Source organism: Pseudopodoces humilis, chromosome 25 (genome assembly GCF_049639895.1).
Source record: "Pseudopodoces humilis isolate 2021_Gansu_Grassland_sample_001 chromosome 25, ASM4963989v1, whole genome shotgun sequence".
Classification (NCBI taxonomy): Eukaryota; Metazoa; Chordata; class Aves; order Passeriformes; family Paridae; genus Pseudopodoces; species Pseudopodoces humilis.
The window spans coordinates 3,609,213-3,623,084 of record NC_142224.1 but is presented as its reverse complement, the minus strand read 5'-3'; the positions used below and the strand labels follow the sequence as shown (position 1 = coordinate 3,623,084).

General features: G+C 49.5%; 1 protein-coding gene across 10 annotated transcripts in view; it reads left to right on the top strand.

Moving 5' to 3' along the window:
• GRAMD1B (GRAM domain containing 1B) overlaps positions 1 to 13,872 on the top strand; it is a 121,889-nt gene that overhangs the window by 47,778 nt on the left and 60,239 nt on the right. Inside the window, exons 1-2 of one of the 10 annotated variants that reach the window (XM_088066939.1) lie at positions 3,290 to 3,478; positions 4,186 to 4,229. The exons of 7 other annotated variants lie outside the window; for them this stretch is intronic. Coding sequence is in view for 1 of the 3 variants with exons in the window: in XM_088066938.1 (XP_087923064.1) it covers positions 11,392 to 11,414 (23 nt within the window). In the remaining 2 variants the exon portion in view is untranslated. Of the gene's footprint in view, positions 1 to 3,289; positions 3,479 to 4,185; positions 4,230 to 11,285; positions 11,415 to 11,908; positions 12,004 to 13,872 lie in introns of those variants that run through there. 2 more of the 10 variants (XM_088066938.1, XM_088066940.1) reach the window with 2 other exon arrangements.

Genomic DNA, 13,872 nt, shown 5'->3' with positions numbered 1-13,872 from the left:
GCTGAAGGTGCTGTGCTGCTGTCCCACTTTTCTCTGCCTCCCAGGAGCCCAAGCTCCAGGTTGCTGCTCAGGCCAGAGGCTGCAGTCACAGCTCAGAAATGGCTCTCAGGCACTCTCTGCTCTGGCCATGGAACTACAGCTCCCAGCATGCCCAGAGAGAGAGAAATGCATATTTTTTCTAGCTGGAAATGAAGCCTCATGTGACTTCCCAGCTGCTGCAGCACAGAGTCCCTGCAGAGGTTTTTTTTCCCAGGGAAATGGAGGTGTGCCGTAGCTGGCAGATGCTGTGATGGCATCTGTAACGCTGCAGATCGCTGCTGACTTCGGGAAGGACTCGGGATTTTGCCCACCTGCCACATTTTCCTGGGGATCTGTACACCTGTAACCAAGGTGCATTCCAGTTGAGCTCTCTTCTCCTTCCATCCTGACATTCTCTGTAGCAGTTCTTCCTCTCTCCCCGTAACATTTCCTGATTTGTTTCTAATTTCCCCTCCCACTGGTTCTGTCACTAACAGGTTTTGTTTTGCATGCACTTCACATACCCACAGAGGGCTTTTTTCGGTGCTTTCCTAACTCCTGCAGCCTTTTCTCTTTTTACCATATGGGAGAATCCCAGTGTGGCTGAAGTGCCTCACAGGCAGCACATTGAATTCTCTCCCTGCAGGTCAGGCACCTTTCCTGGCAAATTAATCTGTCTGAGCCTCCTCAGCCCTTTGTTTGCACTGCGTGGGCACTTGGAGAAGGGAATTTTTTAGTCCCTGGGAGTCTTTGAGAGGTGAGGCTGCTCTGGGGAATGTGAAGCCATAGAGAGGATGCCCTGCTGGCTGTGAGTTGGGACTATTTGATGGGTAACACTTAAACAAAAACAAACAATGTTTTCTAATTTTTAAGAAATCCTTTTGGAGGCAATTATGAGTTCAAACCCTGGGCTAACACGACCATGGCTGTGGCTATTTATAGAGCCTGGAATTCCTACCCAGAGCTCAGGCATTTCACAGTGGGCTGTTCCCTTCCGAACACTGCACTTCCTCGGGAGATGTTTCCTGTTTGCTTTTCAGTTCAGGAGCTGCTGCAGCTACAGTGAGCCTCTGCTGTAAAGAGGCTGAAAAAAAAAATGAAAATTTGACTTTTTCTGAATTGCAAAATTATGATTCTTTAGCTCAGGATTTGCTGAAAGTCCTTCATGAAGCTATTGTGTTTTTTTTTTTTTTCCCTTCCCACGCCGCTGTGTACTTGGAGAAAATCCCAGAAGTAGAAAAATGTCATTAAGGGACATCAGTGGCTTCATGGAAGAGGGACTGGGGAGCAGATTGTCCACCATGTGTGGATTTGCTGTTAGTGGATTCCTGTGTCTGCACTGGATGCCTTAGGAGGTTGAAGTAAGTGTTCAGAGGAGTGGCTTTATGTCCCTGATAAGGCTGGATTTCATGGAATGGTTTGGGATGCAAGGGACCTTAAACCTTCCACCATCCCAGGGTGCTCCGAGCCCTGGCCAAGCCATGGGGCAGCCACAGCCTCCCTCCCTGCCAGGGAAGGATTCCTTCCCAACATTCCCCCTAAACCTCCTCTCCTGCAGAGGATTTGTGTGTTGTGAGCACAGAGGTGTCGTGTGCCAGCCTGGGTTTGTGCAAGCACGCGTGAACACAGCACAAACACACGGCAAAATACACATTTTGTGTGTGCCAGGCTGGGGCCATTCTCTGTGCTCTCCGTGGCCCTTTCCAGGAGATTTCTGCCTGTTCCCATCCTGCTGGACCCTCTGCACATCTGCAGGAGGCTGACATCTGTCCCTTCTCCCTCCAGCACAGCCTGATGGCAGGGCTGGAAAATACTGAATATACTAAACCTCCATGGGTCTGCAAAATATTGAATGTACTGAACCTCCATGGGTCTGCAAAATATTGAATGTACTAAACCTCCATGGGTCTGCAAAATACTGAATATACTAAACCTCCATGGGTCTGCAAAATACTGAATATACTAAACCTCCATGGGTCTGCAAAATATTGAATATACTAAACCTCCATGGGTCTTCCAGGGCTGTAAAATATTGGATATACTAAACCTCCATCTGGAACAAATTGAATATAGTAAATTCCTGTGGGTCTGCCAGAGCTGTAAAATATTGAATATACTAAACCCCCGTGGGTCTGCAAAATATTTGATATACTAAACCTCCATGGGTCTGCCAGGGCTGTAAAATATTGAATATACTAAACTCCTTTGATATTAGAGAAATGTTGTGTGGGGGACAGAGTAATGTGTGGGTAGATGAGAATTTATCTTCAAGAGTAGTCTGCTGGGGCTGTAAAATATTGAATATACTTAACCCCTGTGGATCTGCAAAATATTGAATATACTAAACCCCCGTGGGTGTGCCAGGGCTGTAAAATATTGAGTATACTAAACATCCATGGGTCTGCCAAGACTGTAAAATATTGAATATACTTAACTTCTGTGGGTGTCCCAGAGCTGTAATATATTGAATATACTAAACCCTCGTGGTTCTGCTGGGGCTGTAAAATATTGAATATACTAAACCCCATGGGTCTGCAAAATATTGAATATACTCAACCCCTGTGGGTCTGCTGGGGCTGTAAAATATTGAATATACTTAACCCTTGTGGATCTGCAAAATATTGAATATACTAAACCCCTGTGGGTGTTCCAGGGCTGTAATATACTGAATATACTAAACCTCTGTGGATCTGCTGGGGCTGTAAAATATTGAATATATTCAACCTCTGTGGTTCTGCTGGGGCTGTGAAATATTGAATATACTTAACCCTTGTGGGTCTGTGAAATACTGAATATACTAAGCCTCTGTGGGTCTGCAAAATATTGAATATACTCAACCCCTGTGGGTCTGCTGGGGCTGTAAAATATTGAATATACTCAACCCCTGTGGGTCTGCTGTAAAATACTGAATAAAGCTCTGTGGTCTGCTCCCTGGGGCTGTGTGACACCAGTGCCCAGGGGAGCAGCTCTTGGGTGTGCTCAGAGCCTGCTGGAAATCCATCTGCGGCTCTCTGCTGCGCGCCTGAGCACCGGGGGATGAATAAGCACTTTGAAGCAGTGATGTTCCTCGCCCTCAGAGGTTCTCAATCCGCCTGAGCTCTGCAGTGTTTTTTCCCTGCCTCCCTCGCAGGCAGTTCTGCTCACGTCTGCCCGGTGCCAGGCGCTCCGGGGAGCTGCGAGCAGCCTTGCTGCGGCTGCCTAGGCTGCCTCACGGGCTCCAGGCTGATTTCCTGGGGCAAAGCAGGCCAGGAGGAGCGGCAGGGAGAAGCTGGGGGATGAACGGGGCATGGGATGAAGTCAGCGTGCTGCGCCAATCCGGGCAATGCCACGCAGCTACGGATGCCTCTTGATGCTGGCACCAAGCGCACCTTTCTCCGGGGCTTTGGTGCCTCCAGCCCGAGCTGAGCGTGCACCGAGGAGTTACTAGGTCAGGCCCAGTCGTTTGTGAGTGTTGTGTGAGGTGAGTGTGTCCAGGGGGAGGCAGCTGAGGAGCCTGCGCCCCCCGTTCTGCGCCGCACCTCTCAGTGTGCCCGTACACGCTCCCTGGTATGGCTGTTCTGCACCAGCGCTGCTTCACCTGCCTGCCTGTCCCCCCTCACTCTGTTCTTTCCTCCCCACATCCATCCCCCTCGTGTCTGAGCACTCCCAGAGCCCACCTGCTTCCTTCCCTTCCTCCTGACTCCTGACGTGCCCACCTGAGGGGTTGTGGTGTGTGACTCTCCCTTCCCGCAGGGTGAGAGGGAGGATGAGCAGCTGGAGGATGAGCTGAGGATGAGCTGAGGATGAGCTGGGCTGTTCCCCTGCTCCCCGCAGAGCTCAGCCTGGAGAGGGAGCTGGGAGCAGGAGCAGGGTCCTCTGTGTCCCTCAGCATCCTGCTCGACCCTTGGGTGGTGGCAGCGGGGAGGAGTCGGGGGCACGGCAGTGACTCAGGTCTTGTGCCAGGCTCCAAACAAGCTCCTGACCTGGGGCCATCTGCTTGGGGTGCTTGTCCTGCCCTTCTCAGGGTGGGGGCAGAAGCTAGGGACCAACCCCTAAGCGACTTTCATTGTTCTCATCCTCCTGTCAAGTTGTTTGCCTGTTCTTCTTCATCCTCTTTTGACTTTCCCTTTCTCTCCCCTCCCTCCCTCCCTCCCTCCCTTCTCCCCCGATGCTCTCGTTCACTGCTAGGCCAAGCAGAAAGCATGGAGACGTCTGATATGGCGACAGCAAAGGTAGGATGGAAATGCTGCCGGCCTCACTGTGCGTAAGTGGTTTCGCTTGGCACCTTCTTACTCTGTCTCTCGACCCTTTTTCACTGCCCCTGGCCCACCCTCCCTGCTGCTGGGAGAGCCCTGCTGGGCTGAGCACGGGCTTTAAGCCCTGGGAGGATGTTGCAGTGGTGAGGCTGGAGGAAATGCTGGAGGAGGAGGTCGGGGGTGGCAGGGAGGGAAATTGGGGGTTGTGGTCCCTCCGTGGGATGTGAGGTGGGAGCAGGGATGCTGGCAGGGCTGGCTCGGCTGCTGGATGAGGCAGTGACACTAGATGGTGCTTTAGGGGCAGCTTTCCACTCCCAGAGAAGGTTCTGTGAGGAGAAATTCCTTCTGGCAGCCTCTATACTATTTTTTTTTTTCTTTTTTTGTTTTCTGGAAAGGATGTTGGGGGAGTGTCAAGCGAGAAAGTAATTCGAGTTTATGGATGCATCCACCCGTTTCTGTGAGGCTTCTCTGTCGCCTGTGCTTGGCTTTCACCGGGCTGTGGGTTCTGCTTTCCTGTGGGCTGGCAGCCTGGAAATCTGGGAGTGGAACTGGGTGGATCCAGATGGATTTGTGGGGTGGGAATGGCTGGGAGGCCTGGGAAGCACCAGGCTGGCACCATGGAGTGGCTGAACATCGTGGCACGGTGCCTTTAGAGCCAAGGTTTATTTTCCTGGACTCTCCTTGGGATCAGAGCAGGGTTAAAGTGCAGGGGATGTGTCTGAAAAAGGTGTTTGAGGCTTTATCTCACCAAGTGATGGGGTTCAGCATGGCTGGGGAGAGCCATGGCTTGCAGAGAGTGGGGAAGGGCATAAATAATTATAAAACCCTGCTTTTGAGGCTGGATCCTCGAGCATGGCCATGTGGCCTGCTGTATTCCAGGAAAAAAACTCCTTCCTGGGCACAGAATTCCACGTGGAACCCCTGCACTGTTTCCCATGAGGAGCTCTTCAGACTGAAGGGCTCAGCTGGAATCCAAGCTGAGTTTTCCCTGTCCTTTATCCAGCCGTAACACCCCACCCTTTTCAGTTCCACTTCCCTGGAGCCTGGATGATTCTGGGGAAGGTTTTGCCCTGGGAATGGGTTGCTCCTTGATGCAGGTTTTGAATTTTTTAAGCGTTTATCAATAAACTGTATGATGTGCTTCTGGATAAATGTTGCTTTATAAAGGTGAACTGTCGTATTTGCTGAAACCACAACTTCTGCAAACCCTCTTCAAGCTGTAGGGCTTGGGAAAAAACCCCACTGAGGATGCTGAAGGGGCTGTGGCATTTCAGTTGGAGTTTGTGGTGGCGTTTTGGGGAACTCAGTTTTTTCTCTGGGTTGGAAAACAGACTTTTTCTGTGACAGAAACAACAGGGTCACTTGAACATTGTTTTTCTCTCTACCTGTTTTTTGTAGTTTTTGGTTTTAGTTAAAGGGAAACGTGACCTGTAGTGTGAAAGCACCATCTTAGTGTGAATGTAGTGGAAAAAAATCTAATTATCTTTTTGGACAAATGGAAAACTGAGTATCTTCTATAACAGATACAACTTGGGAATTAGTTATGTAGACATTCCTGGAGTGTGCACAGGTTTATTTGGATTTAACCTTGGTGAGTGCTGATGTTTAGTCCCCAATTCTTTATTTAAAACCCCAAAATTCTGTTTTCTTCGCTGATTTTGAGCAAGTTACCCCTGTAAGGAGTTTGGTGCATTACAGGGATGTTGTTAATTTTGCTTAATTTCTGCTGGGGTCAGTCTGGAGGAATTTCTGAGGTTGAAGAGATTTGTTTCCTCATGCTGGAAGGCTCCAGAAGTGGCTGGAAAGTGAGGATTATTCCGTCACAGCTCTCCTTTGTGTCACCCTGCTGCTTCCTTCTCTGCTGAGGCACCTTCCAGCCTCAAGAACTGGCATTTCCTGCCATGCCAGAGAATACCCCCCAAAAAATAAACCAGTGCTGTTTTAATCCATCATTCATCCTCCTCTTGGGGTTTTTCAGAGCTGTTGGTGGGCTTGGAGAGCTGCCCTGGGACAGGGACACGGGGCTGGGTTACCTCCAGCTGTGCTTGGCCTGATAAAAGCAAAACCCCTGGAAAAACAAATTAAACTCTTGCAGAAGGGGGAAAAATCAGGTGGAGAAGAAGAAGTTTCTCAAGAAGTTTCTTGAGAAAGGAGGGGTCATTTCCCAGGTGAAATGAAGATTTTAAAATCAGTGAGCTCCTCTCAGGCTGCCTCTGTGCCCTGCGAACACACACGTGGAAATGCTCTGAAGTTTCGGATGTTGGAGAGATATTTAATGTGGATGTAGGAGATATTTAAGAGATATTTAAGCTGATTTGCTTGTTCCATCTTGAGGGAAATGTGTTCCTCTGCTGAGTGAAGGCGGCCAAGGTGCCTTTTTACAGCATCACAGAGGTTTTTAGAGATGATTTCCTTGGCTTTTAGCAGGCAGCACTTGGCTGGGATTGCTTGGAAAAGTGTCTGCGAGGGGAGAAGGACAAAACAGCTGTGTGTGAACGAAATAATGCTAAATATTAAACATTATTGTGTGACTTTTACCTTCTGTGGGTGCTTCCAGCTTCCCCCCAGGTCCTGACTGGGGCAGAGGCAAAATCCTGTGCACAAATTACCATTTTTTTCCTCCAGCCCCAAGCCCTAATTCCTGCCTGCCTGTCCCTTCGTGCAGATGTTCCTGCCTCTGCTTTATCTGGACAGCACCATCCTGTGTTCCTTTCATCCAAGTAGGGGGCCAGGAAAAAACAAAACAAACCAAAACAAACTCTGGTTTTGCGTATTCCAGACCTAACTTTTAAAATTCATGAGGCCTTGACAGTTTGTACTTTCAGGTCAGGAAAACATCCGGTCTTTTTTTGTTTTTTCCCAACCCCTTTTTTTAAATTATTATTTTTGTTTTTTCTGCTGCTCCTGATCTCCCAAGTTTTTCTTCAGTTTGAGAAAGTTCTGCCTGGTTTTGGCTTTGTTGCTGTTTTTAGTGTTTGTGTGTGTGCTGCTGCTTGATTTCCTCCTCCTGGCTGGTGCTGGAAGCACCCAGGAGCCCCAAGGGAGGTTTTATTCATGGAATTCTTGATCTGGACCAGGAATACTCAAAATGTTACTGGCACGAGGCCAAGGTCCAAATTATCTTAATTGTTTTTGAAGTTTATGAGAATTTTTTCCTGGGAGAAAGGACAGGGATGAGGCAGGACAACACAACCACATGAACTTGTCTTATTATTATTTATTGTTTGTTCTGAGCAAATGATGCATCTAATTAAAATATGAGATTCCCTCCCCCAAACAATCCAAATGGTATTCCAATAAAATCATTGGATTTACAGCCTTTGTGGCTGGAGGGGAAAATGAACTTCTGGTCTAACATCCTGTATGAAGGATGAAAATGGTGAAAATATGTATTTATGGCTCTGTGAGGACACCTGCACATCTTTCAGAGCTGCTCTTCAGCTCAGCTGTTATGTTTATTTTCACAAAACATCAAAACAAACTCTAAGGAATCCCAGTGTTTACCCTTTTATGCCTATTTTTAATATTTTGCGTGGAAAAAGAATTTTTACCAAAATACCAATGGCTTGGGAAAACTCTTTTGAATGCAAAAGATGATCATGAAAGATATTTGCCACTTAAACTGATGTTTATACAGACCAGGAGAATATATCAGTGATGCTTTTTACGACCGTTTCCTGAATTACAACCTGCAGTTGCCCAGAGCAGTGAGAAGCCAGGGATTTACAGGGCTTCCCTTTCCAAAACAGAGGCCAGAAATGGGTTTGGACCCCTCCAGCCACAGCTCTGACTGGGTTTTTTTTTCCTATTTTCCCCTTAAGTGGGAAGGAGTAGGTAGATAATGAATCTGGAATTCAACTTGCATGTGACTGATAGGTATTCTTAGCTCTGAGGAGGTGGCTGTGCACATCCCATCCCTCCCCATACCTAGAGCTGCTTTTGGGTTGCTTTATTTCAATTTTAATGTCTTTTTCTCTTTTTTTTTTTTCTCCCCCATGGGAATTGTTAAAGGGGGGAAAGTGAAGGGCTTGTCCATGCAGCTGGCACAGCTGGATCAGCCAGAATCTGGGATTGGGAATACCTGAGCGGGGGGTGAGCCACAGTCCCTGCGAGCTCCTGCTGGGAGGATTTTGGACAGCACATTCCAGAGGTGGCCAGCCAGACATTTAAACAAACACCTCCCCAGCAATCCTTTGATAATTTCCCCACCCCTCATATTATTTGGATAAAAAAAGAAAAAGTGCATGACTGCTTATCTCTTAATACCTTTCTTGCCTGAGCTTTGATTTCCAAACATGTGACTCTGCAGCATTAGTCTGTCCTAGATTTGCCAAGCTTGCAGGTCTCCTGACCCATTTTACAGCATTTGTGATTTGCCTCCCTCCTTGACAAACCTGCAGGCCACAGTAGCAAAGCTCCTGCTGGGGAAAAGCCCAGCCCAAAGCCCAGCCCAAAGCCCGGCCCAAGTTGCTGTAGGTGGAACCTAAGAAGGGCTGAGTCTGCATGGGGTGAGATTTGAAGGTGTTTTTTCCATGCTGTTTGTCCTGGGGAAACGCCTGTGCCCAATTTTATGGTTAAATGACTGCGTTTTTTGGTCTGGAAATACACCAAAAAATGCGTTGCAAAGTTGTTGTGGGAGCAAATTCCCAAGGCAGGGATTTGGGATCTCCCCACCTGCCCTGGGGCTCTCCTGCAGAATTCCCCATTTCAGTGTTCCTTCCTCAATTTCTCAATCTTCAGCCCAAGATGCTGTTTCATTTCACCTGCCCTGGAATGATCCAGACCCTCCAAAAGTGATTTTCTGCTGCGTTCAGAAGTGGAACTTCGCTGTTCTTCATCTCTTCTGGGTTTGGGAGAGTCAGAATAAAAAAATCTTTATTGTTATTAGGCCCAGTAGGAAAGCAAAGAAGCACACTTGTTACTTTCCAAAGTGGATCAGAATGCCAGTGTTTCCTTGGAAAAATGTCTCTGAGAACTTTGCAAACCAGGACAGAGCTGTGGAACTGCCCCAAGCACTCCCTGTCCCCTGAGCAGTGAACAGAACAAAGGTGGTGATTTTACAGATGAAGGTTTTCGTGTCAGTCCACTCATAATTATCTGTAACCATGGGGATGGGGGTGTGAGTGCAAGAAAAATTGACAAAATACCATTTAAAGCCCGTCAAGAGAGTAGAATCTTTATTTACACACAGCTGTCTGCTCTCTTTCCTCTCCCTCTCCTAAAACTGATGAATTCCTGCAGGGTTTATAACCCAGACTGATCCTATCCCAACCCAAACCCCTTCAGAACTCTCTGTGTGGAATAAGAGTGTGGATGTCCATCCCTGGACACTCCCAGGCTTCACTTTTTGAAGCACTTTACGTAGAAATAATGAAATTAAAAGTTATTTGAAACACTGCCCCGCTCCCTCCCAAGCTGCGTGCAGGAGCAGCAGGCTGTGCTCAGATGCTGTGAGATGAGTGGAAGAATTCCAAGGAAAAGCAGCGTCTCTTGCAGGAAATGAGGGTGGGAATGCAATAATTGGAACTTTTCCCTTCAGGCCAGGCCTTGCCCCATGGGTGAGGGGTGCAGGGGCTCTCTGCTGCTGCTGTGGGGGGCAGAGCTCTGGTTCTGCTCTGGTCAGAGATGGTGCAACAGCGGCTCTCCTGCTCCTCGAGCGCCAGAGCTCAGCTCCAGAGAGGGCACTTGGCCCCTGCCTCACTGAAGATTTCGGTTTTCCATTAGGAAATGCTGTTTTCCATTAGGATGTTTGGCTTTCTATTAAGATATTTGGCTTTCCATTAAGATATTTGGCTTTCCATTAAGAAATTTGGCTTTCCATTAGGCAGTTCAGTTTTCCATTAGGAAATTCGGATTTCCATTAGGAAATTCAGTTTTCCATTGGGAATTCTGGTTTTCCATTAGGAAATTCGGTTTTCCATTAGGAAGTTCAGTTTTCTGTCAGTTTTCACAGCTGCCAGGTGAGCATGGGCGGGGATGATGCTCTTCCCTTCGGGAAGATGCAGAGGGGATGGATCTTTGTCAGGAACTGGAGATGGGACAGGGAGAAACGGGTACAAATCGTAAGAGGGGAAATTCAGCTTACATGTCCCAGCTTCCAGAGCATCACCAGGGATGGAATTCTCTTTTTTGGCCTGAAGAAAGAGCTCATTCCTGCCCTGGGATAGTCAGGGAATTGCCGTGGTGCTTTGGCAAATCCCCCCACAAGCATCAACTACCAAACACCGCAGCTCTGGCAGAGGGAGGAGAGGACTGGGGCTCACTCTGCCTCTTCCTCCAGCTCTCCTACATGGAGAGGAAAAGTGCTGCAAGAGAAAAGCAGGGAAACCTCTTGCTGCAGAAAAAGGCCAAGGGAACCCAACCCACGAGTATGAGGGGCCTTCCAAACTCCCCTCTGTTCTTGCTGGCCCCAGAAACTGATTTCACAAATGGGGAAGTAGGGCCAGGAGTGAGGGGAGTCTTCAAGAGGGATGGAGAGGAGCTTTTATGAGAGTGAGGAGTGACAGGGCGAGGGGGGATGGCTTCACACTGCCAGAGAGCAGGGTTAGATCGGATAATAGGAAATATTCTTTGCTGTGAGGGGCATGGACTGACAGGGAAAGGGGGGGATGGCTTCAGACTGCCAGAGATGAGGGTCAGGTTGGATAATCGGAAATACCCCTTGCTGTGAGGGAGGTGAGACCCTGGAACAGAGAAGCGGTGGCTGCCCCATCCCTGGCAGCGCCCAAGGTTGGCCAAGGCGCTCTGGCAGCGGGGGCTGGGGCTCGGCTCGCCTCGCTGCCCATCCGCACTCGCGGGGCCGGGAGGGGCTGCGGGCTCCGGGGGCGGCCGGCGGAGCGGGGCCGGGCGCTGGCGGTGCCATGGCCCGCTGCTGCCGCTGCTGCACATGCTCAGCAGCCAGCGGGGCGGCTCAGCCCCAGCCCCCGGCGCTGCCGCTGCTGCTGCGGGGAGCCCTGCGAGCCTCGGCGCGGCTCCGGGGGCGCGGGGCGCGGCCGGGCCCCGGCGCGGGGGGCTCGGCGCATGGGGCTCGGCGCTCCCCGCGGGACGCTCGCCGGGGCTGCTCCAATATGTGCTGGGACCTCTGGAGCTCTCAGTGGGCAGACAAGGGCACGGGCAGCGGATTATCGTGGCTGTACTAATGAAAGGGTTCAAGCTCGCCTGGTAAGCGCGCGGTGGGGAAAAGGGGGTGCGGGGAGTGTGTGTGTGTGGGGGGATGATGCTGTGGCCCCCTCCCCGAAATGGGGGAAAAAAAAATGAAAATAAGGGATGAGCTCCTCCAAGTTGCTGCTGCGGCCGCTGCGGCACGGCCGGGGGGATGTGGGTGCGGGATGCGGCGGGGAGGGAGGCACCGGGAGAGGCTCCGGCGGGGGATGCGGCGCTGGGCCGGGCAGAGCTGCCGTGCCCTGAGCCCCCTGAGCTCCGGCTGCATCTCCCGGCCCCGCTCCGCATCACCCGGGCTCGGGGACAGCTCTCACCCGGGCTCGGGGGCAGCTCTGCCGTGCCCTGAGCCCCCTGAGCTCCGGCTGCATCTCCCGGCCCCGCTCCGCATCACCCGGGCTCGTGGACAGCTGGAAAATAAACACGGGCGGATTTCGCCGAAGAAAGGTGGGGGGATAAAACAATGTTTTGGATGCTGCGTGCGTGGAATGGCTCCTGCTCGGCTTGTCCTTTAAATAGAGGCTTTTGGGGACGCTCCTCAGCGGCTGTAAGAGCGCAGCCCAGTTCCGGGGAAGCGAGAGCTGCCAGCCAGGTACCCGAGTGCTCCTTAATTCTTTCATCGTTCCTGGGTGTTTTGGGGGGAAACTCACCGGGTTTGGCTAAAGAAAACATTGCGTGGGTGAAAGGTGATTGATAAAGCTCGGGGGGGTTGTGTGTCTAAAATGTATTTTGTTGGTCAAGTTTGTATTTTACAGGGGTAGGTAAATATATATATATTTACGTAATAGAGGATACAATTATATATCCGTATATAAACATAATATAAACTTGGCCACCAAAGGCTCACTTAGACTCCTGAGTGTATCAAAACTATTTTAAATTTCCCGTAAGTCAAAGCCACTTAGTTGGAATGAATAGGCTTTGAATTATGATGATGAAATTGATTTAACCAGAACTTTATCAGATGGGAACGGTTCCACGGTTAACAGTGGAATGTGACTTTGTAATTTGGGTTGAATTGGATGACAAGAGCAAAGGGAAGGCCTGTTTCTTTTCCTTAATCCTTTATTTTCTGGGATGAAAAAGGAAGTAATCGCAGAAATAACAGCCTCCCTCTCAAGTGCGCTGGTTTGCATCAGGATGAATGTGGTGCTTTGAGATCCTCGCCTGTTAAGTGTGAGAAAACAGTGAAGTTATTTTACATTTGTTATTTTACTTATAGTTGCTATTTTAATTTTATATTTATTTATTTTTTTTCTGTGTAAGAAATAAAAGCACTACAGTATAGAACTAGGAAGCATCTTCTACTGGGCCCCAGGGGACAGACCCGAGCCAGGGATGACTCAATAGGTCATTTCTTTTTCTAATTTCTCTAATTCTGTCTTTTATTTAATTACACTGAGAGCCTTTGAATTTTCCCTGTGTGTACATGGCTCTGTCTCACACAGGCTGTACAAATGATACGGATATTAGCATTTGAAAATATTACACGATTTTATTTTTTGGGTTTTTTTTAAAAAATAAATAAATAAAAAAAAGCCCGTCTCTTGCAGTGATCTGCTGCCTTCTGTGCTGTGCAGTTGGGCTGAGGAGTTGCATAATAGCTCAGTGTAGTACCAGGAGAGCAAAGCATGTGCTGGAGATGCTGGAAACGCCGGGATGGAGCAGATCTGCAGTGACCTGGCCCCCACTGCATCCCCACCCCTGCCTGCCCACAAAGCCAGCAGGGAGATCTCACCATGGGGAGATAAACTCACCCGGTTTATCCCAGCGTTTCTGACAGCTCACGCTGGAGCATCCTGGCGATGGTGCAGGCTGGCAGCTGAGCGGGGAGGCTGCTGGAGGATTCCTGGGGACATAAGCAGATTACAGGGCTGGAGGAGGTGCTGGCCTGGCTTCAGCAGGTGACGCTCTTCCCTCTCCATTCCTCGGGCTCCTCTGGGCAGTCCTGGGCCCCTTTGTTCTGCCAGGGTGCCAAAAAGATCCCAGTCAGTTCCCTTGGCTCTCCTGGAGTCACTGGACAAGCGCTACCCCAGCCTCTTCAGCATCCCCCTTCGTCCCAGTCACAAAATCAAATATTCTGATTGCTTGCCTTATTTAATTATACAGCATTCTGGATCTCTGCAGCTGTCACTCTGTTCCCCAGAGGATATTTACAGACAGTTTTGTTTATTTGGTTGTGCTGCAATATCCAGGCACAGGAGGGTGAGTTAGGGATGTTATTTCAGGTCCTGCTTTGCCCAAATCTCTGTGTTTGTCTGTGCTGGATCGGTTGGAGGAGCACAGATTTAAGGACAGAATGAATACATCGCTTGGGGTGTTTTATGTGGGCTGGACAGCCTTGATACAAAATGAGTTTATAGGGTTAGTGTTTATATAAAGAAAAAAACCATCCAGTGCATGGGATGCAAACAAATCCTCTGGTCCTTGGTGCGGGAGTGGCACTGCTGGGGTTAACCCA